Raw genomic sequence first — 27,942 nt, forward strand, 5'->3', positions numbered from 1 at the left:
TACATTGTAGGAAACATTTTAATTTTCTAAAAGCTGTTTAAGGACAGCTGAAGAACAGATTAACACATTCTCATATTTCATGTATCTGTGATTCATATTTGACGTGGCAGCTAAATCTATCGTTTCACACCTTAGAAATCCCCGGCGTGAGCGACCTTGGCTGACCTGAGTGAAAGGCAGTGATGTGGTTGAGAGCATGTGGGCTGCATGTGTGATTAATGACGTGTGTCCGTCCTGCACGAGCCTCATTCCTCACAGCCGACCTCACTGTTTAAAGATGCTCTGAAGTTACAAAATAACTTCAAGTCACGTAAGGTCAACTCGTGTCATTAACCCATAAGATCCCACGGTGACACAGGTGTAACAAACACTTTGAATGTCCTAGAATCTCACATATTCAGCTTTATGCTTGACCTTAGCTCATTAAGTTTCTAAGTGAAACATACTCAACACCCTGGTGTGGTGGTCATGTGACTGTGACAAAGAAGTGACTTCTTCAAAATGCGGCTGTGACTGGAAACAGAAATGTAAAAAAGTAGCTAATTTCAAAAAGCTTGTTTTTTGTTACTAGGCTAAGTTTGAACCCATTTAACAATTCCAATCCATTAATAGGGTGTCCTTTATTGCATTTAATCCTATTAGGGTTTGTTATTTGTTTTTATTTATTATTGATTTATTATTATTTTGTTCTATCTAAAAAAGACATCAGAAATGTGTTCAAATTGGTCCACTTGGTCTGTGGTATATCCCCCATAATTTATTTTCAAGGATAAATGGGTCTGGGTTCTTATGGGTTAAGAGTTGATATCTGCGGACAGCAACATAAACTAACATGTATTGTAAATATGGTAACATGGCTGCAGTGACAGTGAAAGCTTAACGCTGTGGCTTACCCTCTGCCATGCCAACAGGCCAACAAGCTGTTTCAGGGTGGTTTTTTGCTCTTTTTACATTTTACTGGATGCAGCCTTGTATTTCACTGCAATATATAAAATATATAAGTCCTCTAGCTCTATGGAATCAGCACAATTATGGCTAGAAGTGGGAACAACTCAAATGGCTTTCGTGCAGAATAACACAGTTATGACAGAAATCATAATAAAAGAGAAAACGCCAGTTCAATATCTCTGTTTAATTATTTGAAAAAATTTGGAATTAAATGGAATTTCTATATACAACAAGTGTTAAAATTATTGCGAGAAAAATTGTGTCTCCACACGCTATACATATTGAACTATTTGCATTTTTACAACCTCTCCTGTCCTCTCCTCTCTGCTCTGTGTAAACAGATTTTCAGTGAGTATTTGTCACGTGACCGTTAGTCTCAGCAGAATCAATCATGGCTTCACAGTGTCTCTGAGGAATTTAATGTTTTTAACAAGATCTAGTTATTAATAACAATTTATTTTAATATATTCTATGTGCTTTAGTTTTGACCAGCTGCTGATGTTGAGCACAGTTAGCGAAGGTGGCCACAGTTGCTTCTCCTGTGTATAATCCATCGCGTATGTGATCACGGATCACGGTCAAAACTGTCGCTAAGCGATTACGCAGATCGAAAACCATATGTCACCTCCAGAGTCTCTAAATCCCTCTGGGGCCTTTTTGTAGTGGAGACACGCAGAGTGAGCGGACATTAGAGAGGGCGTGGCCTGAGACTTTCCTGGTGGCCACTCTTCCCCCTAAAAGAAACACGGCTTATATTGTTTGCACTTGAAAAAAAGAGAGAAATATTTTATTTTATTTATTTTATTTGAACTATTATAAATTTTAGTTTTAGTTTCAATTTGTGGAACAAGAAGTTCATTCAAAGCTCATGCTTACATCATGTATGTAAAGAGTTATAATAAAACATTTCAAAATGCATGTGCAACTTGGTTAAATAAATGTCTGTTGGTCCAGTCACATATTGTGTCATTGTCGTTTTCTTAAAATCTCGTCTCGTTATCATGAACCCAGATAGTGTCTCGTCTAAGTATATCGTCACATCCCTATTAAGAAGCATCATAAAATATTTCAAAATGTCATAGGAACCTCGAAAATAAAGTGTATATAGATACCAAATTAATATATTTGCCAACTTACTGAAAAACTTTCCAACTTAAAATGTATCAAATGCCACTGGTGAGCTTATATAACGTGAGTTGTCATTATTCTGCCGTGATAAAGACACACAGGCAAAATGTTGTTTTTCTTCCTTTAATTGCAGGTGCACATGGTGATTTATGCACCGAATGTGTTACATAGACAACTGCATTCATTCGAAAATACAAAATAAGACTGCATTTTTATTTCTCCTGAAAAAACGTGTGCACATAAGTGGGTTTCATCATTTCAGTTTAATGTCCGACATTACACATAAAAATGCACTGACAAACTCATAAAATATGAAAAATAACAGACTAAAGCACTTTTTAAGTCAAACAAAATCTAATTTCTTTAAAGTAGCAAACTGAGCCAATTAAACAAATAATTAAAATGCTCCTATCAAACATTTATTCCAAAATTACAGAAGTTTTCCAAGATAATAATCTATTATTTTTTTTACTGAATTTCTTTCCTTAAATTCTGAGGGATTTTTTTTTCTTCAAAATGATGATTTTGCATGTTTAATTTAAAATACACACTTTTCTGTCACAATATATTTTACTAGAAACTAATGGCTATAATCCTCAAGCACAAAAAAAATAATACAAAGGCAGACAGTGCATCACTCTGAACAGGTCCAATCAGAATTTATCAAATACAAAAGAAATATGTACAAAACGATGTGAAGACATTTTAATACATTACTCACTGAGGAAAATGGCAGGAAAAATCCCTTCAACACTTCAGAGGTAAAATATTTTGAGGTATGAGTGTTATATATTTTTTTGATATGGTTTGGACTGAGATATGTAAACAACCATTTCTAACACCATCATACATACAGTGTAATATTTCGGTATAAGTAATTTAAACCAATTATATACAAAAATGTTCTAAAGGAAGAAAATAACATGTACTGCATTATACATCTGTGTAGGCACGGTGAATTACTTTCTTTGAAATGTGTTTGGTAGAGTAGAAAACTCTTTGGTGTATAAAAGCTGCTGGGAGGTAAGTAGCAAGAAAACCCTGTGCTGTGTCAGCTTTATTTTGAAGGCCATCATCCATTTCCTGTCAGTTTAGAGGCTTCACAGACACAGATCTTAATTCAGGTGAAAATCTTCATATTATGCAAAAATGTCACCTTTTCAGAATTTCAGAGCTTAATCACAATGCTTTGTTCAGTTATTCATTTTATTCCATAACTTATAGTGTGGTAGATTGTCCTAATTAACTTAATTATTGTATAAAAACACCATGAAAGGGATAGTTTGGGATTTTTGTAACAAGGTTGTTTGAGGTACACTGTAAAAAAAAAAAAAAGATCTTCTAGATATTTACTGTATTATTATATATAATGCTTCTCGTTTCTTTCTACATTAGGTGCAAATGCCATAAAAAAAAAGAACATTTATTTTATTACAAATATTAACAGTATAAAAAAGTTGAAATCTGTAAATTAATATAACGGGACATTTTAGATTTTTCTTTTCCTTTTTACAGTATAATTAAATTGCTTAATGGTCAAATTACAGTGAATTCCATGTAAAAAAAAAAAAAGAAAGAAAAAGATTTAAACAAATTTTACATTAAAATGTAAAGTTTAATTGTCAAAAATACAAAAGAAAATTGTCTTAATTTTACATTCAGCAATGTGATGTGTGTTTTTTGTATTTTTTAACATTCACCATAATTTAATGACCATTAGTCAATTTAATAATACTGTTAAAAAAATCTATAATGCCCCATTATATTAATTTACAGATTTCAACTTTCATTTTAAGGTTAATATTTGACATAAAAATAAAAGTGATTTACTTTTTGTTGCATTTGCACTTGAAAAAAAGAAAGAAAACCCCTGTAAAGTAATAGTGACACAGTAAAACACTGACTATGGATAAATACCTCATACAACCCCACAAAAAAAAATCCAAATTACCAAACCGTTCGCTTCCCGACATTATTTCAGATGGATATAGACTAAAATATGAAATTTTGTGTCTTTAATTTCCTTCCTACATCTTAGTTTGATGTAACAAAAAAAACTCAAATACAGTATATACATTGTACACAGCATAGGTACACATTTTCCAAGCATAAAAATCTCAAAACAAAAAAATCTACAGTAATAATTAAAACATAAATAAATACCTTCATCCGAAATATGAATAACTGATCATTTCAGCCAGTCTTCCGATCTCTAATCTATTTAATCATCTTATGGTGAGGAAATATGAAATATAAACTGTGGAAGTATTTATCCAAACTGTTATCTCACTAAATATATGCTGCTGATTTGGCCCGAAAAGACACAAAAACTTGATCCTTTCACTGGATGGCAAGCAATTCTTCCATCATCTCAAGAGAGTGAGGGTCAAACCCCAACTTATAACTGAGTTGTTGTTAAAAAGTCCAGTCTTAAAACAAAAGGTGGTTGTGCAGAGTTGGCCTGATGTCAGACTGGCCACACATCATACAGTCATACAGAGAAATGACTCAAGCCTTTTTTTGTGAGGCACTCACATAAGACACTGTGTTCTGTCTTATGGAGTACACTGTATATCTTCATACAAACACGACTCAGCAAAAATAAACAGATATATACATAATTCCAGTTTTTGACAGGTGACACAGACTAATTTACAACATGGTCTCACAGAAATCCGTGAAATAGCCACGGATTTCGCTTAACTCAAAATCCGTGGAATAGCCACGGATTCGCTCAAATTTCCGTGAAACTGACACGGATTTCGCTACAATGCAAGTTAATGACAGTCATATCCCGTGGCTATTCCAACATACAAAGTGATTATGTACATTCACTGAGTGAATATTTAGAAAATAAAACATATATTTCTCGCTAGAAATGTGATCAAAATCCATCTTTATGCAGAAACTAAGTCAAAATATTGATTTTTCACTAAAAATGAGAGAACTGTCCGCCATGTTTTTTGTTCTGATCGCCGGGACCTTGAAAGTCACGTGACTTGGAACAAACCAATAGCCACGGGATATGACTGTCATTAACTTGCATTGTAGCGAAATCCGTGTCAGTTTCACGGAAATTTGAGCGATTCCGTGGCTATTCCACGGATTTTGAGTTAAGCGAAATCCGTGGCTATTTCACGGATTTCTGTGAGACCAGGTTGCTAATTTACTCAACTGTGTCTTATTTCAGTATCCGGGTCTGAATCATAAACTTTAACTCTGTTAAATATAAAGTAATAACAGGCACTGCAGGTCAAGCTCTGCACATTTATGACACAGCTTTATGTCCGGGGCTCTGTGGAGTGTGACGGGGTGCTTCAGTGGCAGTTTTTCACCCTTTGAATGGAGGCAAGCAGCGGCATGATGCTGAGAAAAAACCTGTGAGGAAGAAAGGAAAATGTTTAAGGAAGAGAGACACGGACATAAGCAGGACTTTTTATGTGCAGGATTAACATGTATGTTTTCTGTAAAAGATATGCAAAAATACACCGTTTATCGTTGAAAAAGAAACTGTAAAAACAGACATTATCATCGAAATTTTAACTTTCTGACAGTCCTTAAATGGGTTATAGTTTATGAAGGTTTCTGTTACAAAAAGTAACCAAAACGAAGCTTCAAATTTTGATATTTCTGTCAAAATGTCTAACTCAAAACAAACTAAATTCTGCTCCTCAGCAACACTGTGAAGCTATGATTGATTCTGCTGAGACGAACGGTCACGTTACAAATATTCACTGAAAATCTGTTTACACAGAGCAGAGAGGAGAGGACAGGAGAGGTTGTAAAAATGCAAATAGTTCAATATGTATAGCATGTGGAGACCCAATTTTTTTTCCAGTATTCGGGACACTTGTTGTATTTAAATTCAATTTGAATCAAATTTGAATAAATGTATTTATCAGAGAAATTCAACTTGTGTCATTATAACTGTATTTCTCTGCATAAAAGACATTTCCAGTTGTTCCTACTTCTAGCCATGATTGTGCTGATTGTCACGTGACAAATATTCACTGAAAATCTGTTTACACAGAGCTGAGAGGAGAGGACAGGAGAAGTTGTAAAAATGCAAATAGTTCATTATGTATAGCATGTGGAGACCCATTACTTTTCTTCAATATTCATGACACTTGTGGGCACTTGGAAAAGTGTTATACATCAATTCCATTTTATTATTATTATTTTAAATATGTAGCAGAGAAATTGAACTTGTGTTTTTTATTTCTTATTTTTTTATGCGTTCTGTCATAACTGTTTTTCTGCACATAAGACATTTTTTCATTGCTCTCAGTTCTAGTAATGATTCCATAGAGCTGCAGGACTTATATATTTTATATATTGCAGTGAAATACAAGGCCACAGTGAGTAAATTGTAAAAAAAAAAAAGAGCAAAAAACGCCCTGAAACAGCTTATTGGGGTTCAGAGGATTATAAATCAGTCTCACCTGCTCCACATTGTGTCTTAGCCTGATACCCAGCTATGTGTGGTGGTCTTCACCCTCTGGGTAAACCCAGTCGCGGGGTCAAAGTTAAAGTCCAGCGCCCCGCCATCCATCAGAGTGTCATGGAGGACAGTCTCCATGTCACACTCAAACCTCTCAATGGACACATTGTCCAGGTCGCTGGGCAGCCGCTCCTGATGGTGACTGTGCGGGTGAACCGAGTTCAGTTCCCTGTAGCCGTTGTTGCCTCTGTAGTTTGTTGGAACAGCGTTAGTGTGTGCTGGGTGTCCACGTTGCGGCTGCATGCATGTCCTCAGGCTGGTCATTCGAGGAGGGGCCCCTGAAAGACTAGTCAGACTAGTCAGGGGGATCAGGTTACAGCTATTCAAATCCTGTGAGCTTGAAGAACCCTGGCTATGTATAGCTTGTGGGTTTACATGAGGAACTGGGTGACTCTGAGGAAGATTCATCATTTTTAATCCATTATGACCCCCCATGTGGCTCCTGCGGTTGTAAGAGGGCAACGGGCAACCTCCCCTCCCGACCTGAGACCCCTGAGTGTCCCTGCTGGTCTCTGCATCGGAGGTCAGCAGCTCTTTGAGGAGGCCAGCTGGGCAGATGTAATGATTCTCATAAGCCCCGAAGCCCGGCTTTGTCTCTGGAAGAGTCTGCATGGGTGCAGGGGACAGGGAGTTCATCCTCACCTGGCTGTACATGCACTTACGGTAGTCTTTCTGTGGGTGTGGGCTCAAGCCGGCGGAGCTGTAGGGACCGCTCTGAAGCATGGCAGCGTTTGGTGAATGTGAGGAGTCGGAGCCCAGCTGTGGGGTTTTAGGAGACAGCAGGTTCAGGTTATCCAGCAGGCTCTCCATGACGTTCTCTGAGCCGTGTTGGCCCATGGACCCCGCTACCTCGGACAGGCTGGGCAGCGTGGAGGTTATCTTGGTCCCCGCTGCTCCGGGGTACATCATGTGGCTGTCGGGCTCTCCCAGGTCGTCCTGCTCAGGAGGGAACGGGGAGTGGCAGCCGCTCAGCGTGCTGGCGTCAGAGCTGGTGCGCGTCCGAAAGGAGCTCCAGGCTTCGAAGTCCTCGTTACTGTGGGAATTTGGGCTTCCCAACCAGTTGGAGTACTGGGAACCAGGGCTGCTTCCTCCCTCAACACCTTCCTGTAGCGCCATCTAAAGACAGAGAAACATTAAAACATCGAACAGAGAAGAAAACATGGATGAAGAGTGGTACATAATGATGTATACATATATGTAAAAAATGTGTGTAATATGGATTAATATGTGAATAATTTTAATAAGTTAATAAGTTTTGTGTTTTTAACTGTATATTTGATACTGTTGGACCCCAGGAAGAATAGCTGTGGCTTTGCTGCAGCTAATGGGGATCTTAATAATAAACTAATAACTAAACTAATAACTAATAATGAAGGGAGGTTTACATGGGGCAGATAAACTCACTATTATTAAGGCTGTTATTATGATTTTCGAATTATCATTATTATCTTTATTTTATTTTTTTCTGTTTTTCAAGTTGCCTGTCAATTTAGGTATAAGTATGTCTTTGTAAGAGTATTGTGATAGAGTTTCAATGCGTTTGCAAGGATGTGATTTTGATTTTATCTATATTCTTTTTATTTATTCTTATTTTTTAAAACCATTTCTTTCTTTTTATGTTTTGATGAAAAGACTTGACATGTTTACAAGATGTAGAGCAACATGTATGTGCTGTTTTGTTTTTCTTCAAATAAAAAGTTATACAACAAAAAACATCAAACATGCTGCCACAGATATTGCCAGCGTAATATTGACTAATTGACGTAAAAATGACAGGACTAGGTCGACTTGTTATCTCTAAAGATGAGAACATCAGCACCACTCTCCATTGGTGGAAAACCACAACAACAGTGCACCAGCTGCATACGAGGGGCAACAGCGTGCAGAAAAGTTACTAGCTTTTCATGTTTTCTCAATTTTAAGGGCACTCTGGAGGGCAAATTGTTGCATTTTCTTCACAGGCTGCCTCCACCACTCCACCAGCACCTCTCTCACATCCAAAGTTACCATCAGCAACCAGTTATTGTACTGGGAATGGGGAAACTGCTAGCCTGGATCTGTCCACACATGACAAAATTTGCAATAGACTTTTTTATTGGCAAAGGCATTTCATGCACTCAAAAAAATAACTTGTTCCCAGAACAAAACAAAATTATGGAAATAATTTCCACCTAAATAAAATGCTTTAATTCAGCAAGAAACAGTTTTGTTGAGTGAACAAAAAGTAAATATGTTGGGTCAACATGATGTGTTTGTGTTACTGTTACTTAATTACCAGGGGTCAGTCTAACTAGATTTGTAAGGGTAATTGTAACATACTAACGTAATTTTCTTGGGCCATTGAAACGTGTATGACATTATTAAGAGTTACTTTATTTAATAGGGTAGTTACAACTACTTTTTAAAATAGTGAAGTACATGAATTAATTGTGCTGAGCCAACAAAACAGTTAGATTGAAGTGGTTTAGCCTAAAAGATTACCTTCATCATATGAAAATGAACATAATAGTAATTATTCAGGAAATAAATATTTTTTAAAGAGTATTATATTGAGCAATTTAATTAGGTTGTTTTAACATAAAGTATTCTAGTAAATTTTAAAGTGTTGCATTTTATGCTAAAACTACATGTTTTAAAACTGTTCAATCACAAAACATCTTTTATTTAGTAGAAGCTACATGTTAGACTAAGGAGAAGGTAACAGACACCCAGTTTGCTGTTTTTGAGTGTGGGAGAAACTGTCGCTGTTGTACCCTTCTATGGTTGCTTTAAAGGCACCGGACTCCATTGACAAAAACAGTACATTTACCTTGAATTTCTAGTTCACCGCTGCCTAGATCAGTAAGTAAGTTGGTTTGTGTTCTTGTGTGTCTTTGGAGAATCTGAAGTAACCATTTAAAAACACCAAAGTCATACAATAACACAAACTAACAGAGCGACAGAGGCAGCAACTCCTGTGTTCTGTGAGGTAATATTATTGTTTTCATCATAGAAATCTGGTCATTTTGAAGAGAGCATAGATTACCGCATAAAAATATAACATACACCTAATCTGATATTGATTTTTTTCAGTTGGATCTTTATTTTAGTTGTCTAAATTAAATATAGCTGCTGTCCTTGTTTCTAAATCCCATTTAGTACATTTGCTGAAGCAAGCATAACAACTTTTTTTGTACAAAATAGGTTGTTTTATGGCCATTTTTTACATTTCAGTACAGCATTTCTAGTGTGACACTTCAAAATATGTTTAAAAAATAAGTGAATTAAAATATGGCTAGTGACTTTTTGCATCTAGCCAAGATTCCACAAGCATCACCTCCTGTAAAATTATAGATTATTGTTTTTACATTTTGGATGAGAGTGGTACTGTTCTTCTCATCTAACTCCCAGCAAATAACAGCACAGTAACAATATTGTAATTGTGAGTATAGTGTTAATAAAAAAGGGGGACTGTACCTTTTTCTTTGTGGCCCTTCCTCTGCTCTTGGCAAACTTGCTGTTGTTATCCATGGACACAGCTCTGCGTCGAGGTGACTTCCCACTCTTCCCCCCCTCCGGGTTCAGCATCCACCAGGAGCTTTTTCCTGTTCCTTCGTTCTGAATGCGCACAAAGCGGCTGTGCAGGGACAGGTTGTGTCTGATGGAGTTCTGGATGGGAAGAAAGTGAAAAAAGTTATTTGCAGACTTGCACACTGTAAAAAAAATAAAAAATAAATTTAAAAAAAATGGTAACACTTTACAATAACCAACTAAGTAATGTTTATAAATGGTTTATAAACCAATTATTAACAATTTACAAAATGCTATACATATTTAATCTTTAAATGGTTTCAACCAATTTCTTAAAGGTATATGAATCATTTCAAAATCATTAATATACTAAATATGGTGTTAAAAATGTTATAATCAGTGCAACTAAAAGTATTAAAAAACTATTAATTATGATTTAATTGTTTGTCATTGGTAAATTAATTATACATTTACATTAATATACCATCTATTTGTCATTTATAAATTATTTAGTTAGTTAAACAGTAAGAAATGATGTATTTACCATTCTAAAAGGCCTATAAATGGTTTATAAATGATGATTAAACATTAATAAACTATCTGTTTACCATTTTTAAATGATGGTTTCTGTAGGTGTTACCAAAAAAATTAATAAATGAAAAAAAAATCCAGAAATGCACTGTAATATTTAACAGTTTTTCTCATTTAGTGCAAATACTAAAAACATTTTTTTTTTTAAATCTATTACAAATATTAACCATAAAATGGTAGATGGAATCTGCAAATTAATATAATGGGACATTATATATTTTTTATTTTGTGAATATGTAAAAATATAAAAACTACACATCATATTGCTGAATGTAAAATTAAGGCTAATTACTGTTTTCTGACAGTAAAACTTTAAATGTTAATTTATTTTTTAATAAAAAAAACTTGACAAGAAATAATTAAAAATGGGTAAAAAAAAAAAAGAGTTGCGTCATATTAACGTAAAAAAATATTATTCTACAGATATATTTATTTATTAATACAGATATTTACAGTATATTATCCATATTTTTGAAATGAATCATCTGTCAAATAAACTAATAATAACAGTTATTTACTGTTATTCCATGGTAGGTGACATTTTACTGTTGTTTTTTTTTTTTACTATTTTTAAAATGTATTTATAGGGCAGTTATGTGGAGTCTACAATTGGGCATTATTTTGATTCCACAACAGGATTAATTCTTTAAAAAATGTTTTTTTAATAGTGGGAAAAAGTCATTTTACTTATAAAATGTTCTTGTGCATTTAAAAGTGTTTTTAAACATTGAATACAGACCGTCTGGTGCAAAAAAAAAGCAATTGTGAGTCAGCCAACTTGTATTTTTTGGCCTAAAACAGTGATTTAATTTGGTAAAACTTGGAAATATGAATTACTGACATTTAGGGCAATAATGTAAGTTAGCACAACAAAGGAAGCCAGTTGTCTGCTCAAAAACAAGTGTGTGAGTTGTTGTTACTTATATCTTTAAGTTGGGGTTCAAAACAAGGGACAATAGTTCTGCTAACTCTTATTTCTTTGTTGTGAAATTTGGTCATTAGCGAAAGCTAGCGGCTAATTGATGCTAGCGGCTAACTGATGCTAGCGGCGCTGCTTGTTACAGCTACAAGAGTAGCCATTAGCGTATCAATGCTAACTCAAAATAGTGGTCGCAACATTAGTTGACATTTCATAGCGGCTTTACAATCGTGCCAGAGAAATTCAGAGTTGAGCAAACTCAAAAACAAAACTTAAAATAGATGTTTAGTTTAATTGTCAACTTAAAATTTTATCAAGTCATTAAGTTTGTTGCCTTGAAATTTTGAGTTCACCCAACTTTTCTTTTCTTTTTTTGCAGTGTGCTGCTGCAGAGGAAATGTTTGCCATTTTTCATACTGAATGGAGAAGAAGCTGCTAGTTGAGTATGATGTCAAACCCAGCAGATGAACAGGAAGTGTGCAGATGTCCATATCCTCCGTCGACAATATTATGTCTACTGAGCCTTTTCCACTCCCTCTTCACACTCTCCAGAAAAGACATTAGTTACTTTGGCACGAGGGAATGCGGGAGGGATGGGATCTGTGGTGTCATTAATTCTACACTAAATAAATATTTGGTACTGTTGCAAGACAGATGTCAGTACGGCTGGTGTACAGTATCTGTTACTGAATATTTGTCTAAATGCTCAACAACACAACTGAACACATTTTGTGTTCACAAGAACCTGATGTTAAAATGCATTATTATCACTTGAGCCCTCTGACCCCAGCAAGCTGTTTCAAGGATTTATTTGCTCATTTTACATTTTACTCACTGTGGCCTTATATTTCACTGCAGTGTATAAGTCCTGCAGCTCTGTGGAATCAGCACAATCATGGCTAGAAGTGGGAACAACTCAAAAATGTCTTTTGTGCAATGACATAAATCATTAAAAACTTTTTTTTTTCCTTTTAAATTGGAATAAAATTCAATTGAAGTGTCATGAATATTGGAAAAAAAAAATTGGTTTCCACCTGCTGTTCATTTCTACAACCTCTCCTGTTCGCTCCTCTTTTCTGTGTAAGCTGATTTTCGGTAAATATTTGTCACGTGACAAATATCGTCTCAGCAGAATCAATCATGGCTTCACAGTGTTGCTGAACAGCAAAATGTTATGTTTTAACAGGATCTAGTAAGTGCAAATGCTTTATTTTTAGCGATAATTTAAATGAGAATAAAGTGATTTTGACAGAAATATCACAATTTTAACCTTCGTTTTGGCTACTTTTTCTAAAGGAACCTTTTGTAACCTATGATTAGTTCAAAGACTGTCGGAAAGATCAAATTTCAACCATAATGCCTGTTTTTACAGATTCTTTCTTCAACAAGCAGTGTTTTTTTTTGGGTGATCTTTTAAAGAAAACGTTCAAAGGGTTAAATACTTGCTTTTGAAGATATTTGCCTTTATGACTTTATTAAGCCCTAACCATGTGTTTCCTGTGATTTACAGCATGTTTGATCTGCACAGCTCTATCCCACCCTTCCACTGGCAAGAGTAGATTTTTTTTTAAAAACTCTTATGAATAAGGCTGTTTTACTTAACCAACTTGCTCAGTTTTTTTTTGTATGTGGTCACATTTGTCCTTGTGCTAACATATATACACCTAAAGCCTCATTCAGCCCATTTTCTGTAATGCTATGTTATGAACTCTAAAAAGAACCAAGAGGCGCCTCCTGCGGTAAAAGAAAGATGGTTGTGCACCAGAGAGACGGTCACACAGGACACACATGTACTGTTTGACCGTCTCTCTGGATATAAAATGTCAAAAAGTTAAATATTTATCGTATCATGTGACTTATATTCTAGCATAATAATATGACGCAGTTCATATTGAGGGTAGCTCTATAATGCAATAAAATAAACACAATATTTTTTTTATTTATCTGCAAAGCCAAGACCAGAATGACACAGAAAAATGTAAAAATACTGAGAGTATTGTTTTGAACGATACCAAGGCACTGAAGCTCAAACCACACATCAACAGCAGCTTTGTGAAGCCCGATCTTAAGAGTGGAGGCAGTCGGCTGTGCATGAATGAGAAATCTTCCTAAGAAAGAAAGCAGGGGGAGGTTACAGAGTTCGAAGCGAGGACGGGGAGGGTGACAGAGTGAGATGTTTTTGCCTGCAGAGCTCGGGGTCACTGAGTTCACTCTGTGTTTAACACGAGCTCCTCAGCCGGCGCTGACAGAGACGTGCAAACAGGTTGGATGAAGCAGGAGCAGGGAGAGGAGTCGAGGCATCAGATGTGGCGTGCTGCTGGGTCGCTCTGTCTGCCCTCCCAACCCCCCATCCCCACATGGAGGGCTTCTTTCTCTTACACTGACTTTTAAAAGGAAACTTAGCTGCGTTTTTAAACCTGGATCCTATTTTCCCACACTGCAAAAAAAGAAAAGTTGGGTGAACTCAAAATTTCAAGGCAACAAACTTCGATAAAATTTTAAGTTGGACAATTAAACTAAATATTTTAAGTTTTGTTTTTGAGTTTGCTCAACTCTGAATTCAGATTTTTGTCAACTCAACTGTACTAACTTATAATTTTACATAACTTTTCCTTACTTCTGCTAACTTCTGCAATGTGCTGAATTGGAACGATTGTAACGCCGCTATGAAATGTCAGCTAATGTTGCGACCACAATTTTGAGTTAGCATTGATACGCTAATGGCTACTCTTGTAGCTGTAACAAGCAGCGCCGCTAGCATCAGTTAGCCGCTAGCATCGGTTAGCCGCTAGCTTTCGCTAATGACCGAATTTCACCGCTTTCCTGCATTTCACAACAAAGAAATAAGAGTTATCAGAACTATTGTCCCTTGTTTTGAACCCCAACTTAAAGATATAAATAACAACAACTCACCAACTTGTTTTTGAGCAGACAACTGGCTTCCTTTGTTGTGCTAACTTACATAATTGCCCTAAATGTCAATAATTTATATTTCCACGTTAAACCAACTTAAATCACTGTTTTAGGCCAAAAAATACAAGTTGGCTTTTTTGCAGTGCATGTTTGTGTCGAAGTGACTAATGGGACCAAAATTTTTTTTAATTGGTCCAGTATTGAGTGTCATGAAAATGACTGCAATGTTATTCAAAACTAGATGTTTTTATTTAGTCAATTCTATGTAAGAAATACCAAAAAACACATATCATATTGCTAAACATAAAATTAAAACAACTTTATGTTTTCTTACAGACAAAAAGGGTAAAAAGTCTAGCTGCAAAAGTTGCCAAACACTTACCATCATATTAAAGTTTAAAAAAACCCAACTAAATATAGTTATTCCAACCATTTTTTGAATTGGTCCAATATTGAGTGTCATGAAACTGGCTGCATTCATGTGCACCTTAAATGTACTTCCATTAAAAGTGCTTGTTTTGCCACTGAAAGGTTCAGATTGAACATAAAGTTTGTGACATTATTACAGAAACATGGCAAAGTATTGTTCTGAAATCCTGTGAGAGGTGACTCATAAACATGAGAAGGAATTGGAGAGTACATAAATCACCGCTAACATTAACTAAAATGTTTTCAATGGTTCGTGTTTGTGCATGATTGAATTAAATTAAAAAACAACCATTTGTGCAGCTCTAAAAGACTACCTTTGTTGAATAAGGGCATGCTGTAGTTGTGGCTAGTTATGCTATAAATGAATCCTAACACCCCGGCCCATAGACTGCGCCTGGCAGACCCTATAGGATCTGCAGTGACTAATTTGACCTCGATGACGACTGCCAACAAAAGAGGATAAGAAAATCCAATACTGAAGCACTTTTTCATGCTGTTCTAACAGTGGAGAGCGGAGAGACCTGCGTGTTATAATATTCCTCACTAAAGTTACTGTACATCAGTGCACGGGAAAGGATAACAGGATATCTGCATTAATAACTGAATTAATGAGTAAAAATTAATCTATCTAAATTAATTGCACTGTGGATTTGATTGCAGCCTATTTCACGGCTGCTGGCTGCGGCGCTCTGGCTCAACATTGGACCAACTTTAAATATTGTTGTCCAAGTTAGTTACTAAGGGGGCTTTCATACCTGAGCTGTTTGGTCCGCTTGGAACAAACTCTGGCGCATTTTGTTGTATAGTCCTTTTGGTTTTTGCTGGTGGGAATGCTCAAACAACTCAAACCAGTGGAAGGAAGAGAACCAAAACACAGAGCATTCTGGGGTGAATTTGGGCAAACAAAGTAGTAGCAGGCTTGAAAAATGTCTCGTGGACAGACGTGGTCTAATGATTAAGTAAAGATTCTTATTGAAATACGGTCAGACACACAAAAGCAACGAAGTCTTCAAGTTATTTAGCGACAGAATGGTGGCTAATGGAATCAATCGTACAGCAGATCAATGCTGCATAAAAGTGAAAAAACTCAGCCAACAACATATAAAATCTGTGACTTGCATCAAAAAAGTGTCAGCTCTTTCCCCCACGTATGTGTCCAACAGACGAAGGACATTTGTTTACAATGCTTGGTGGAGGTGGAAGCAAACCAAACTAAATTAAAAATGCAACAATGTTGAAACTTCACCGATGAATCGCATCAAGTCCACCAGACTTTATATGTGAAAGGGACCTTAGACAGAAATGATCCAGGTTGAAAAATACTGAAGTTCCCCTTTAAATAAGGCTTCCTGTGTCGGAGCAGAGGACATCCTGCTGCAGACTGGAGAGCTCACTGCATGCTCTACAAATGCATTGCTCAATCTGACTCGTATTCATCTAATTCATGACCTTTTCTCCCCTTTTTTACATGATCTCAATCTGTAACCGAAGACAGGAAATGAGTCATTAGCGGAGGACCTGAGATCTGAGCAGTGTGCTGCACAGACTCAGACTGTGAACCATATTCCACAAACCCAACGACATCTTCTTGCTTGCACATGGCTGAAATCACTGATATGCAAATGTCTGCAGCCTCTGATTAGCGCCCACAATAGATCATGGACTGCATGACTGGGCCCTGGGGAAGGGGAATTCTCTACTCCGGCGGGGATAATCCTCGTCTCAGACAGACCTCACCTCAGCCCAAAGAGGACAAAAGAACTCCCCTGCCTCAATAGTTCAGGCGGTGCCCCATTCACACATTATGTCTCTTAAAGCCCGACCCAAGGTGGCCTATATGTTTCATTGTTGCTGCACTTCTTTATAAAACATATTGTTACAGCCCTCGTTTTTTACTTTGAAGTCCTAAAATATGTGCACCTGTAGCTGCATGTGAATGCGGGGCTTTAAGAAGTCTATATACTCTTCTTTGAGCTTCCATGGCTACCAGACACGTTCCCAGGCACAGATTATGGAGGCCTGTAAGTGACATACATATCTAAGAGGGTGAAGATTTATTACCAGCTAGAGCAGTGATGCAACACAAGCTTGTACAACAGTGAAGATGCATTACAAACAGCATATCTCAGCAGTAATATAATTTTAAAAATATCTTGTTTTGAGGACAGATATATTGTATTGTGTCATGTCACTTCATTTCTTGTGCTTAAAATTCATTTTCAAAATTAATTTTGCATCATTCCTTGCTTTGTAACGAAAAAAAACCCTCTTTAGATTCTTCTTATCAGTCTTTTTCATGTGCTAAAGAAATATATAAATAAACAAACATATACATGTAAATTTCTCAAAGGACTATGTATATTTATCAGGGGACATTTATTTTATAATGGCACATTTATTTATTTCATGAGACTATGAGACATTATGAAATAATAGTCTCCTTAAATAAATAAGAGTTGTCTTTTGAAAGAAAAAAATATCCTTATTTATTAATTTCAGGATTTATTCAATAGGTCTATCTATTTATTTTATATATTGATATTTGTTTGATTTTGACTTAAATGGTGTAACATATTATCTGGAACCAACTGGCTCAACACTGAAGAATATATCATACTGGTGCAGAGATGCCTGACATGCCTGAAAATCTATTTTCAGTTTATCTTCAAAAAATGCAACAAGTTGAACAGCATGCTGCAAATTCAGTGTAGCAAAAAGCAGTCGCCTCGATGGGTAATGTTGTATTAAAAGACGACAGGTACATAATAAAAATTATGCTAGTAGCCTGCAAAAAGGCAATCACGAGAAGGTGGTACAAGACAGACCCACCAACACAAGAAGATTGGATGAAAATAATGGACGAAATACACATTATGGAACAAATGACTCATAAAATAAGGATTCAAGAGGATCAATGCTGCCGGAAATGGGAGAAATGGACAGAATACATAAAAACGACAGGGCAAGGACTATCACAGTGACACTAATACAGGATCTAACTGTAGAAATATAATGATCCAACATGTTCCTTTTTTGATGTTAGTTTTTTTTTTTTTTTTTTACTTGTATGTATAATGTTCTACACTGCTTTAAGGGAGAAACAATAAAAAGAAAGTTATAAAAAAAAAAAAAAAGCAGTCGTCTCTCAACAAACCGAGTCCACCTGCTGCTACCCAGATCAGAAACCTCTGTTAAATCATTGAGTCATCCTCCATCTTACAACTCATAACCAGAGATCTCTAAATGATCCGTGATCGATATCAACAAGACAAACTGCTGCACGAAGTGACTCCTCCTCCTGGACTTAAAAACAATCGAATTGACACAGCTGCTGTTTCTTGTGTAGTGGAGCATGAGGCCTGCAGTAACGGTCGCAGGATAAGTAAACAAACAAAGCCCCGTTGCAGGGACAGGTGCAGCCGCAGAGAAAGTGGCCTCACTTGCAACTGGTCTAAAGGTTTTACATACATACACCAGACACGACCACAGACAGGACAGAGGATCCCCCAGGAGACCGACTGCTGGAGGCCAGATGCTACTCCACTAACTCAGTTTTATATCATTGATGGGCCTGATATTTAGTTAGTGATGAGAGACTGCAGAGAAAAATAGAAACACAACCCTAAGTTTGGCTCTTTGTACATTTACTCACTGTGGCCTTGTATGTCACTGCAATATATAAAATATATAAGTCCTGCAGCTCTATGGAATCATTACTAGAAGTGTGAGCAATGAAAAAATGTCTTATGTGCAGAATAACAGTTATGACAGAACGCATAAAAAAATAAGAAATAAAAAACACAAGTTCAATTTCTCTGCTACATATTTAAAATAATAAAATGGAATTCATGTATAACACTTTTCCAAGTGCCCACAAGTGTCATGAATATTGAAGAAAAGTAATGGGTCTCCACATATTATACATAATGAACTATTTGCATTTTTACAACTTCTCCTGTCCTCTCCTCTCAGCTCTGTGTAAACAGATTTTCAGTGAATATTTGTCACGTGACCGGTCGTCTCAGCAGAATCAAGCATGGCTTCACCGTGTCTCTGAGGAGCAGAATGTAATGTTTTTAACAGGATCTAGTTATTCATAACAGTTTATAATTGACATTATGAGACATGTAGAATAAAGTGAATTTGACAGAAATATTACAATTTTGAGCTTCATTTTGGTTACTTTTTCTAACAGAAACTTTCCTAACCTATGGTCCATCAAAGGACTGTCAGAGATTTAATTAATTTTGTAAAATAAAATAAAAAACATGTTGATATTATTACAATAAGGTTGTGCAACAAGATAATTCCTGACAAATTAAAATGTATACAGACACAAACTTATAATTTTACATTGTAATAACTTTTAATCCTTACTTCTGCTAACTTCTGCAATGCGATCACAATTTTGAGTTAGCATTGATACGCTAATGGCTACTCTTGTAGCTGTAACAAGCAGCGCGGCTAGCATCAGTTAGCCGCTAGCATCAGTTAGCCGCTAGCTTTCGCTAATGACCGAATTTCACAACAAAGAAATAAGAGTTAGCAGAACTATTGTCCCTCGTTGTGAACCCCAACTTAAAGATATAAGTAACAACAACTCACAAACTTGTTTTTGAGCAGACAACTGGCTTCCTTTGTTGTGCTAACTTACATTATTGCCCTAAATATCAATAATTTATATTTCCACGTTAAACCAACTAAAATAAAATAAAAAACATGTTGATATTATTACAATAAGGTTGTGCAACAAGATAATTCCTGACAAATTAAAATGTATACAGACACAAAGGCTATTCAATTAACAGCAGCTATGTCTCCAGCTGCTACATGAAAAAAAAAACACTTATTCAAAAAAAAGAAAGGTTGTTAATCTTCTGAGACAAGAGTTGACCCTGCTTGACCTATAAGTTTATAGTCAACACATTGCTTCTTTGTCATTTCCTGTGTGATGGTTAAGCGGAGTGCAAATAATTAGCAGTCAATCAGAGCTGTTATCTTTAGTAAGTTCTATCATATTACTACCACTACAAAGCAGTCAGATAAGTGAATAAGAGCGCAGAGTGTTTGCAGAGATTACTGTACAAGGACAAGCCACTTCCTGACAGTGTCTTCCGGTGCTCCCTCCCCCCCTCCTTGCGGACCCAGGAAGTTGAAAGCGAGCGTGGGACCTGTGCTTTCTGTTACAGGGCGGTAAACAGGCGAGCACCGCTACAGAAGAAGAAGAAGAACCCTCCAGCTCAGTGCGGGGACCCTAACGCCTCTTTATGGCTCCAGGCACAATGCAGGCTACTTCATTAAGACTGAGCATCAAACTGAGTGACCTACTTCTGCAATGGCTTCAAAGTGGGACTATGAAAAGGAACGGGGAGCTTTGTGTTCGGAGCTCAGCTGTAGATAAACAAAGAGGGGAAAAATGAGAACGACAGTCAACTAAACATCCCCACATGATGAAAAAAACCCACTTTTTAATCTAATATCTACATTTGCTACTAAGCCGATTAGAAACTTGATCTCCAATCTTTCTCAGGATAATCTTAAGAGTGACACACTTTTTTTTTTTAATACTTACAGGGTAAAAAGGCCAACTGCTTTTGGACACTAATCTCAATTACTGCTGATCCTGTTGCTCTTTCTTCACACCATATTCCTTCGCCTCCCTCTGCACCCATGTCCTTTATATTTTGCATAATGGATTTGAGGCCAGGTTCCTTTTGTGAGCATAACATAGAGGGGGATTATTATCCTGCGCAGGACTGGAGGACAATGCAGGAACCCACATGCCACAGATTCCTTAGACTCACATGTGTAGGCAGCAGACTGTACACAGGCCTCAGCCCACATCCAGCCAGTCAGCTGACGGCTCCCCTCCTTCCCTCAAGGCACGGTCGGTCCTCTTTAAAAAGCCCCTGCCCCGAGACTCCCTTTATTCATGGGGTTACTTGGAGCTTTCAGTGGGCCTCTTACGTTAAGGGAAGGCCTCCCTGTTTAACCTTGTGATCCCAAGACAAATAGCTGGCAGTTATTCATCTTTCTTTAGTTACAACTTGTTTGGCCTGTGTTCCCACACAGAGTTCACAAACCAACATTTAACAGCTGATTTGTTTAAAGCTGGACCCTTTACTCAACAAAAAAATGCTAAAAATAAAAATAGATTTTCCTTTAAATAGTGTATAGCCCCACTAGCCGCTCTGTGATGCTATACTTGGGCTCAGTGCTGCTTTGAGCTAGATGCTAATGTCAGCATGTTAACATGCTTGCAACACTTCTAACTTGCAGATATTTAACAAGTATTGTGATAACCAGATGCAGCATCTTAAATTAGCATGTTTGCATCAAGCTGCAACTTCCAAAGCTGGAAAATGTAAAGTAAAAGTGTGGAAAAACTGCAGTTTCTCAAATGACCACTTGTGTAAATCCTCATAGACCGCATGTTTAAGTGTCCAACTTTAAAGCAGAAATAAACATGTTTACAGTAGGGGTGCAACGATTCATTGACATTGTCGACAAAAATCGATGACAAAATTAGTTGCAGACTAACATAGTCGACGATAATTAGTCAGTTACATCATTGCATGTTTTTCTTAATGCTGTGCGTGGACCTGATGCAGTTTTCTAGAGCAGTATTTCTGACAAGAGAGCCATTTTACACCATTATTATCTTTGCTGAGATTTACGCGTGCCAAAAAAGTGACTGAAAGCAACACCCTAAACCCTGCAAAGAGGATTTGCTGGAAGATTTGTAAAGCGTACCTTGCAAATCACAGGAGCATGTCGGTCATGCATGAATATTTGAAAAGAAGGCACGTCGGACTTGTGGATGATGCGGACAGGTAATTAACTTCTCAGCTAGCTAACATCAGCTATCAATTGACGGAGTTGTATGGGCTTTGAACCGATACTTGCCATCGGAGGGTAAAAAGCTGCTCTAACCTCGCCTTAAAGCACATTACTTCTCCAAACCCTATTTATGTTTCCTAAAAAGCAGCTAAATGTTAATTGAATGAATAAGTCATATATATTGTCTTTATTGTCAGCAAGCACATGCTTAAAAGAATCTCCAACTAAATTTAAAAGCTTGATAACTAAATTTAACATCGATATCAGAAACTGATGGGTACCATCAGAGAGGACATCCATATTTTATACTTTACAGTCTATGCCAAGAATACAGACATTTTCTACAGTTATTAGAAACTAAACACAAGCTAAGATGATAATAGCAGAAGATGAAAAGTTAACTGATCCCCTACAATTCAAGTACCAAACTGTCACTGTAAACCAGGATCTCATGTCGATTCTAGAGAAGAAAATGTCACTGGGATTTATCCTCAGGGGACCATTTAAGGTCTGTAAGAATTAAAAATGAACCAACATTATCAACAGAATGTGAAGAAGTGATGTGTTGGCGTTATGTCATAGAGTCTATGTGTTGCAGAGATATTTACTGAGATCTTTCTCCAGAGTAGTAAGTCACTGTAGCCTCCAGTCTGATGAAACCACTAACTAACTACTAAAACTAAAATGAAGACCCACACACCTGCAACAGACAGCACAATCAACAGGCTACTGGTTTCTTATGTATTGGACTTATTGACACCTTTGTTAAATCTCTGCACAGTGATTGCACAGATTAATACACGCAAACCTGTATATTTATTCATAAAGCACTGGTGCATAAAAACCCAAACTGCCTCATATCCGTGCAGCCGTACAAACCAATAGCTTTTATAACCTTTAAGAAGTTTTGGTAACGCTTTATAATAAGGTCCTTAATAACCATTAATTAACAAGTAATAAGGCATTGTTCTCGCTTTAGATCCGGTAGTTGCAAAAAGCATAGTTAACTTATAGTTAACTTATAATAGATGAGCAATAAAGTATATTTTAATATCAATAAGCAAACAAAATAAGATTAATAAAGGCATGGCAAAGACATAATGGGTGGGTCATGGGTGTTTGTAATGCCAATATTAACACTTATATAAGCTTATAAACACACAATAATGTTAATAAGCATCTTGTAAGGACTTACAAGGGCCTTATTACTTGTTAATTAATGTTTATTACAAGGACCTTAATATAAAGCGTTACAGAAGTTTTTGCTAAAATCCTTTGAACATATTTTGAAATGAACACCTCAGATTATCTGCGCCAGAGCTGCTACTTCCTGTTCCATTATACAAGGTCACAGTTCAGTGAGAAAAACAGTGCCAGTACCAGTATACCAGTAGATAGTAACGGTGGCACACTACCACTCACAGACCCCCCAAGGACCCAGGGGAACCAGTGCTCCCAGTTGGCAGGGGCCCTCTCTTCCTCTGGTTAAGGCATCGAGATTACCAAACATTTTTAGAGGGAAAACTCCACGACATGAGAGAGACAGGAAGCCCTCGCTGCAGCGGCAGCAGCATCGTCGCCCTCGTCTTGCCCTCCACCCACTGTCAGTTTTCTAGGTGGAGCCGTTTAAAAGTTCAAACTCAACGCCCTCCACCCACCATGAGGTCTCCGGCTGATCTCTATCATTCGTGACAATCAGGGCATGCATTTGTAAAGTCAATACATTATTCAAAAACAAGGCTGGTGATGTGTTTTAGCACGTGGCTGGAGCTCTGAAATGGAATAAAATGACTTCACATAGAATTAGATGCACAAACATGATCCATGTATGGTCTCTCCTCTTGGTCCCTCCTCTTTTTTTCCAGCCCTGACCCTCGTGTTTTGCAGGGTGGGGATGTTAACACATGGCACTGTTTTCCATCCACTCTGCAGGAAATGCATCATAGTTCATTGTGGGGGGGACCGCCGTGTTTTTTTAACAGGAAAGTGTAAAAATAACTATAAGCCGGTGGCTCCAAGGCCCAGCGAAGCATGCCAACATTTTGGAATGCAGAGGTTGAGGTGGAGATGTGTTGATTTAATATTAAAGATAAACAGGCCAGTGCTATTGTTATTGAGGCATTTGCTGCTTCGTTGGAGGGCACACAATGAAAAGAGTGGCTACAGCAAAACTACACTGTTAAAAAAAAAAAAAAAAAAATCTTCCAGAAATGTACTGTATTTTTTCATTAAAAATGGCAAATTACTTATATTACAAATATTAACTATAAAATAAAAGTTGAAATCTGTAAATTAATATAATGGAACATTATAGGTTTTAAATGACGCTGAATTATGTGAATACATATAAATACACATCATATTATTATCTGTAAAAAATTAGGGCAGCTTGCTGTTTTGTTTTTTTACAGTAAAACTTTCAATTTAATGGGAAAAAAATGCCAAAAGAAATTGTAAATAAATAAGTAAATAAATAAATAAATAACCATCATAGTAAAGTAAAAACCAAAACAGTTCTTCTACAGATTTATTTTTTTTAAATACAGATATTAACTGTATATAATGCTTATTTTGAAAGAAATGATCTGCAAAGTGACTTACTGTTATTGCACGGTAAGTGTTTGACATACTTTTTAAGTTTTTTAAAATTCTTTTTTTACAGTGTTGTTAAAACTGTAGGTGAAATGGTTACTTAAAATAATAAAACTATATATATATAATTTATTTTTTTAAATTAAACTACAAAAAAAAGTATAATCTATGCTGTTGTTGGGGTTTTTTGTTCACTTTTCTGAATAAAAAATGAAGGAAAGCAGAGTGAAGTATAGTTATTAGTTTTTTTTTGTAGTTTAATTTTTTTTTTAAATAATATATATATATTTTTTTTTTAATTAAACTACAACAAAAAGTATAATCTATGCTGTTGTTGGGTTTTTTTGTTCACTTTTCTGAATAAAAAATGAAGGAAAGCAGAGTGAAGTACAGTTATTAGTTTTTTTTTGTAGTTTAATTTTTTCAAAAAAATAATATATATATATCATTTTTTTTTTTTTTAAATTAAACTACAAAAAAAAGTATAATCCATGCTGTTGTTGGGGTTTTTTTGTTCACTTTTCTGAATAAAAACTGAAGGAAAGCAGAGTGAAGTATAGTTACATTGTGACAAGTCAAAGACACTGTGATGTGGTTCAACTAGTGAGATGTTGTTGATTGTTGCAGCTTTTGTTAAGTTTCTCAAGGTTTATCAAAAACTCAAGAATAAGTAAAACACCTATGCGCCCATTATTTAGACATCTCTGCACTGAAAGTTCAGCTAAAAACTGTCTGAGCTCCACTTGAACAAACAGAAGGCCTGAGAGAGGGCAGAGAAGGAAGCGACAGGATAAAGAGCAGCGATCCCTTTCTCCAAGCGGTAGCATCCGCTGAGGAAACTCTAGAAGACAGGGACACAAAGATATGAGCGCACGGCTCAGCGATGGAGGATGTTTGACGTTGTTCCCAACATTCCCTTCTCCCAAGCCCCTTCCCCTCTGACACACTCCCCAACACTGATTGAGCTGTTTGTGTCACCTCCTGTTATTGTCGGGGGAACATTTTACTCCACACCGGCAAAAAACCTCACTGCATTCTCACCAGCCCACTGAGTACCCACCGAACTGTATATATATATATTTATGTATATGTGTGGAACAAAAGTGTCGTTGAAGAACTGCAGAAAGACTAAGAAAAGGAGGAAAGGGAGGTTTAGTGGAGCCATAAGTCATTATGGAATCAAGCTGGGGGTTTTAAACAATGGAAACTATATTTGATTGAGGTTCACAAAGGTATTTCCTGACATAACTTCAAATTACAAGAAGGCAGGAAAGGCTGCGAGGCTGAAATATGAATTGGACTCAAATTCTGCGTGCATTAGAGTTTCTTTTCTGTCTTTCTTTTTCCTATAGGAAGTCAATTTCTGGCTGAGTAACTTCCTCACCCGGCGAGACATAATTAAGACCTGGATTAGCATGTTTGCACAGGCTTTAGGCTACTGCTTTTCCCTTGTGCTAAATATTTCCAATACATTTCCAGGCCAGAGAGAGCAGCTTTGTTACATTTCAGGACTGTAGCTGTAGTTTTCCATGACTGTGGAAATGCTGCACAGACCGTGAGTCAGTATGTTTTGTGGTAATACTGTATAGACTGTTCCCACTCAGAGAGGAACAGGTGTGTCTGAAAACTGCTAATTATTCTTGTCAATCAAACAGGGTTGTGTGTTAGCAATGAGTATCATGATTAAGGGGTTACAATTCAATATATTGTTATATTGTGGTGTATTTTAAACACTGCCCATGTTTAAATCCAAGCTAAAGACAGATAAGAGAGCCTTACTGATAAGGCATTTTTGAGACAAATACAGATTTCAGCGATAATCGATATGGTGGCTGATATAGCAATTCTTTTAGCTTTGATGTGGATTATGGACCGATTTTACAGCCCAGAGAGCTATTTTCTCAAACATTAAACTTTATTAAATAATATTTAACATTGTTATAAATCATACAGACAATATATTACATTGTCAGCCAATAATTAGCTAAATAAACATCATATATTGTGCAAAAAGAGTATTGGACAGCATAAACTCCTACACAGATATGCCTTTGATAGGCCAATATATCTGTCAACTGATATATCTGTAGGGCTCTAAAAACCCATCTTTAAACCATTGCTTTTAATTTATTTTCCTTTTTTATTATTATTTTTGTGTTTGTTCTATTGTTTTAAATTGTTTTGCTCTGTTTTTGCATGCTTTTAAAAAAAAAGTTTTTTATCATTTGCAATTTGTTTCCGTTCATTTCCAAAGCACTTTGGGTATGAAATGTGCTATATAAATACTACTACTAATTTTTATATATAATAATAATCTTTTATAGCAAGCAAGAGGCACAAAGTGCATAGACAACACAATTAATAGTGCAGATGTTGCAGATGTTAGACAGGAAGAATGGAACAATATGCAATTCAACAAACTGATATGTATCATTCTATCTAATGATGGCAAATTACAGTAATAAGATTACATTTATGAGAAAGAAAAGTGGCATTTTTGTGCTGTTATGTTATTAGCTCATAGAGTTATGCCTCATAATGAGTTGTGCATGTAATAATATTTAAATTTTTTACATAAACCTAATTTAAAAAGTTGAAAAACAATGCTGTGTCGTCGGTTTTTGTGGGACTGCTTAGATTGGGGGACCTGCACCTGCATCCATCACAATGCCTTAAGGTGAGAAATGTATATTTATCATCTGATCCATCAAACAAGTTCATCCTAGTTCACCTGGATACTTATAGATGCATTTAAACACTCACCTTCCAGCCCGCGGAGCTGTTGCTGTCCCCTTTATCCTTGAAGTAAGGCACATTCTTGACCATCCAGTCGTAAATCTGAGACAGGGTCAGTCTCTTCTCAGCTGAGCTGTCTATGGCCTTGGTGATCAGGTCAGCGTAGGACATGTTCCCCCAGGCGTTGCGACGGGACGAGCTGCTTTTCCTCTGGCCGTGCAGAGGTGCGACCCCGGGGGGAGGAGGAGGCACCTGTTGCTGAGGAGGCAGCTGCGGACCAGGGAGCTGATGAAGAGCATGGTGGTGATGATGGTGCTGGTGGTGATGTGGCTCGCTGCAGGGAAAAGCCGGTTTCTGCTCCGCATACTCTTCATAGTCCTCCTCCAACAGGCTGAGGTTGCTGATGAACTCAGCGTTGCCTCCCGGCTCCTGCTGCACCGACGGCGCCGGGGAGGAGGTGTTGGAGCCGGCCGGGTCGCTGAGCTCCGGCCGGGGGAGCGGCCAGGTGCAAGAACGCGGCCGGGAGAGAGGCTCGAATTCCGGGTCTATTTCGACCGGCTGTTGCGGCTGTTGTGCCTCAGCCATGTTTGAGTCAAACCTTACTGTCACACAGACAGTCACATAAAAAAACAAATATCAAAAATGACAGAAAAAGTTAAAGGCTAAAAAAAATTAAAAAAATAAAAATGTTCCAATTCCGGCTCTGAGCCAGACAAGATAAGTTTGTGAATTAAAAAGTCAGAGTCGTTTAAAGTTTAAAGTCTTCAGTGAAGTTCACACCATCCTGCACCGATTAGTTGCAACTCTCAAGTCTGCCGCTCTGTCACTAATGACA

At 36.8% G+C, this 27,942-nt stretch overlaps 1 protein-coding gene across 1 annotated transcript; it reads right to left on the reverse strand.

The window, feature by feature from the left end:
• Nucleotides 1–3,769: 3,769 nt before the first annotated feature.
• LOC131986119 (forkhead box protein O1-A-like) lies at nucleotides 3,770–27,901 on the reverse strand. The gene is made up of 4 exons (XM_059350920.1): nucleotides 27,135–27,901; nucleotides 10,034–10,225; nucleotides 6,519–7,693; nucleotides 3,770–5,454 (listed from the first exon to the last, which is right to left on the reverse strand). Exons 1-3 carry the CDS (start codon nucleotides 27,690–27,692, stop codon nucleotides 6,536–6,538), a joined length of 1,908 nt encoding a protein of 635 aa, XP_059206903.1. The 5' UTR covers nucleotides 27,693–27,901; the 3' UTR covers nucleotides 3,770–5,454; nucleotides 6,519–6,535.
• Between the last annotated feature and the right edge of the window lie 41 nt (nucleotides 27,902–27,942).

The sequence above is a fragment of the Centropristis striata genome, chromosome 15, assembly GCF_030273125.1.
Source record: "Centropristis striata isolate RG_2023a ecotype Rhode Island chromosome 15, C.striata_1.0, whole genome shotgun sequence".
Lineage (NCBI taxonomy): Eukaryota > Metazoa > Chordata > Actinopteri > Perciformes > Serranidae > Centropristis > Centropristis striata.

What these genes read in the sequence shown, in the direction of transcription:
- LOC131986119 (XM_059350920.1), bottom strand. Translation starts at nt 27,692, where the DNA reads ATGGCTGAGGCACAACAGCCGCAACAGCCGGTCGAAATAGACCCGGAA. An exon ending in ACAGCTCCGCGGGCTGGAAG is followed by an intron (nt 10,226 to 27,134) that starts GTGAGTGTTTAA and finishes CTTCCCATCCAG; the next exon opens with AACTCCATCAGACACAACCT. An exon ending in GAAGGGCCACAAAGAAAAAG is followed by an intron (nt 7,694 to 10,033) that starts GTACAGTCCCCC and finishes CTCTGTCTTTAG; the next exon opens with ATGGCGCTACAGGAAGGTGT.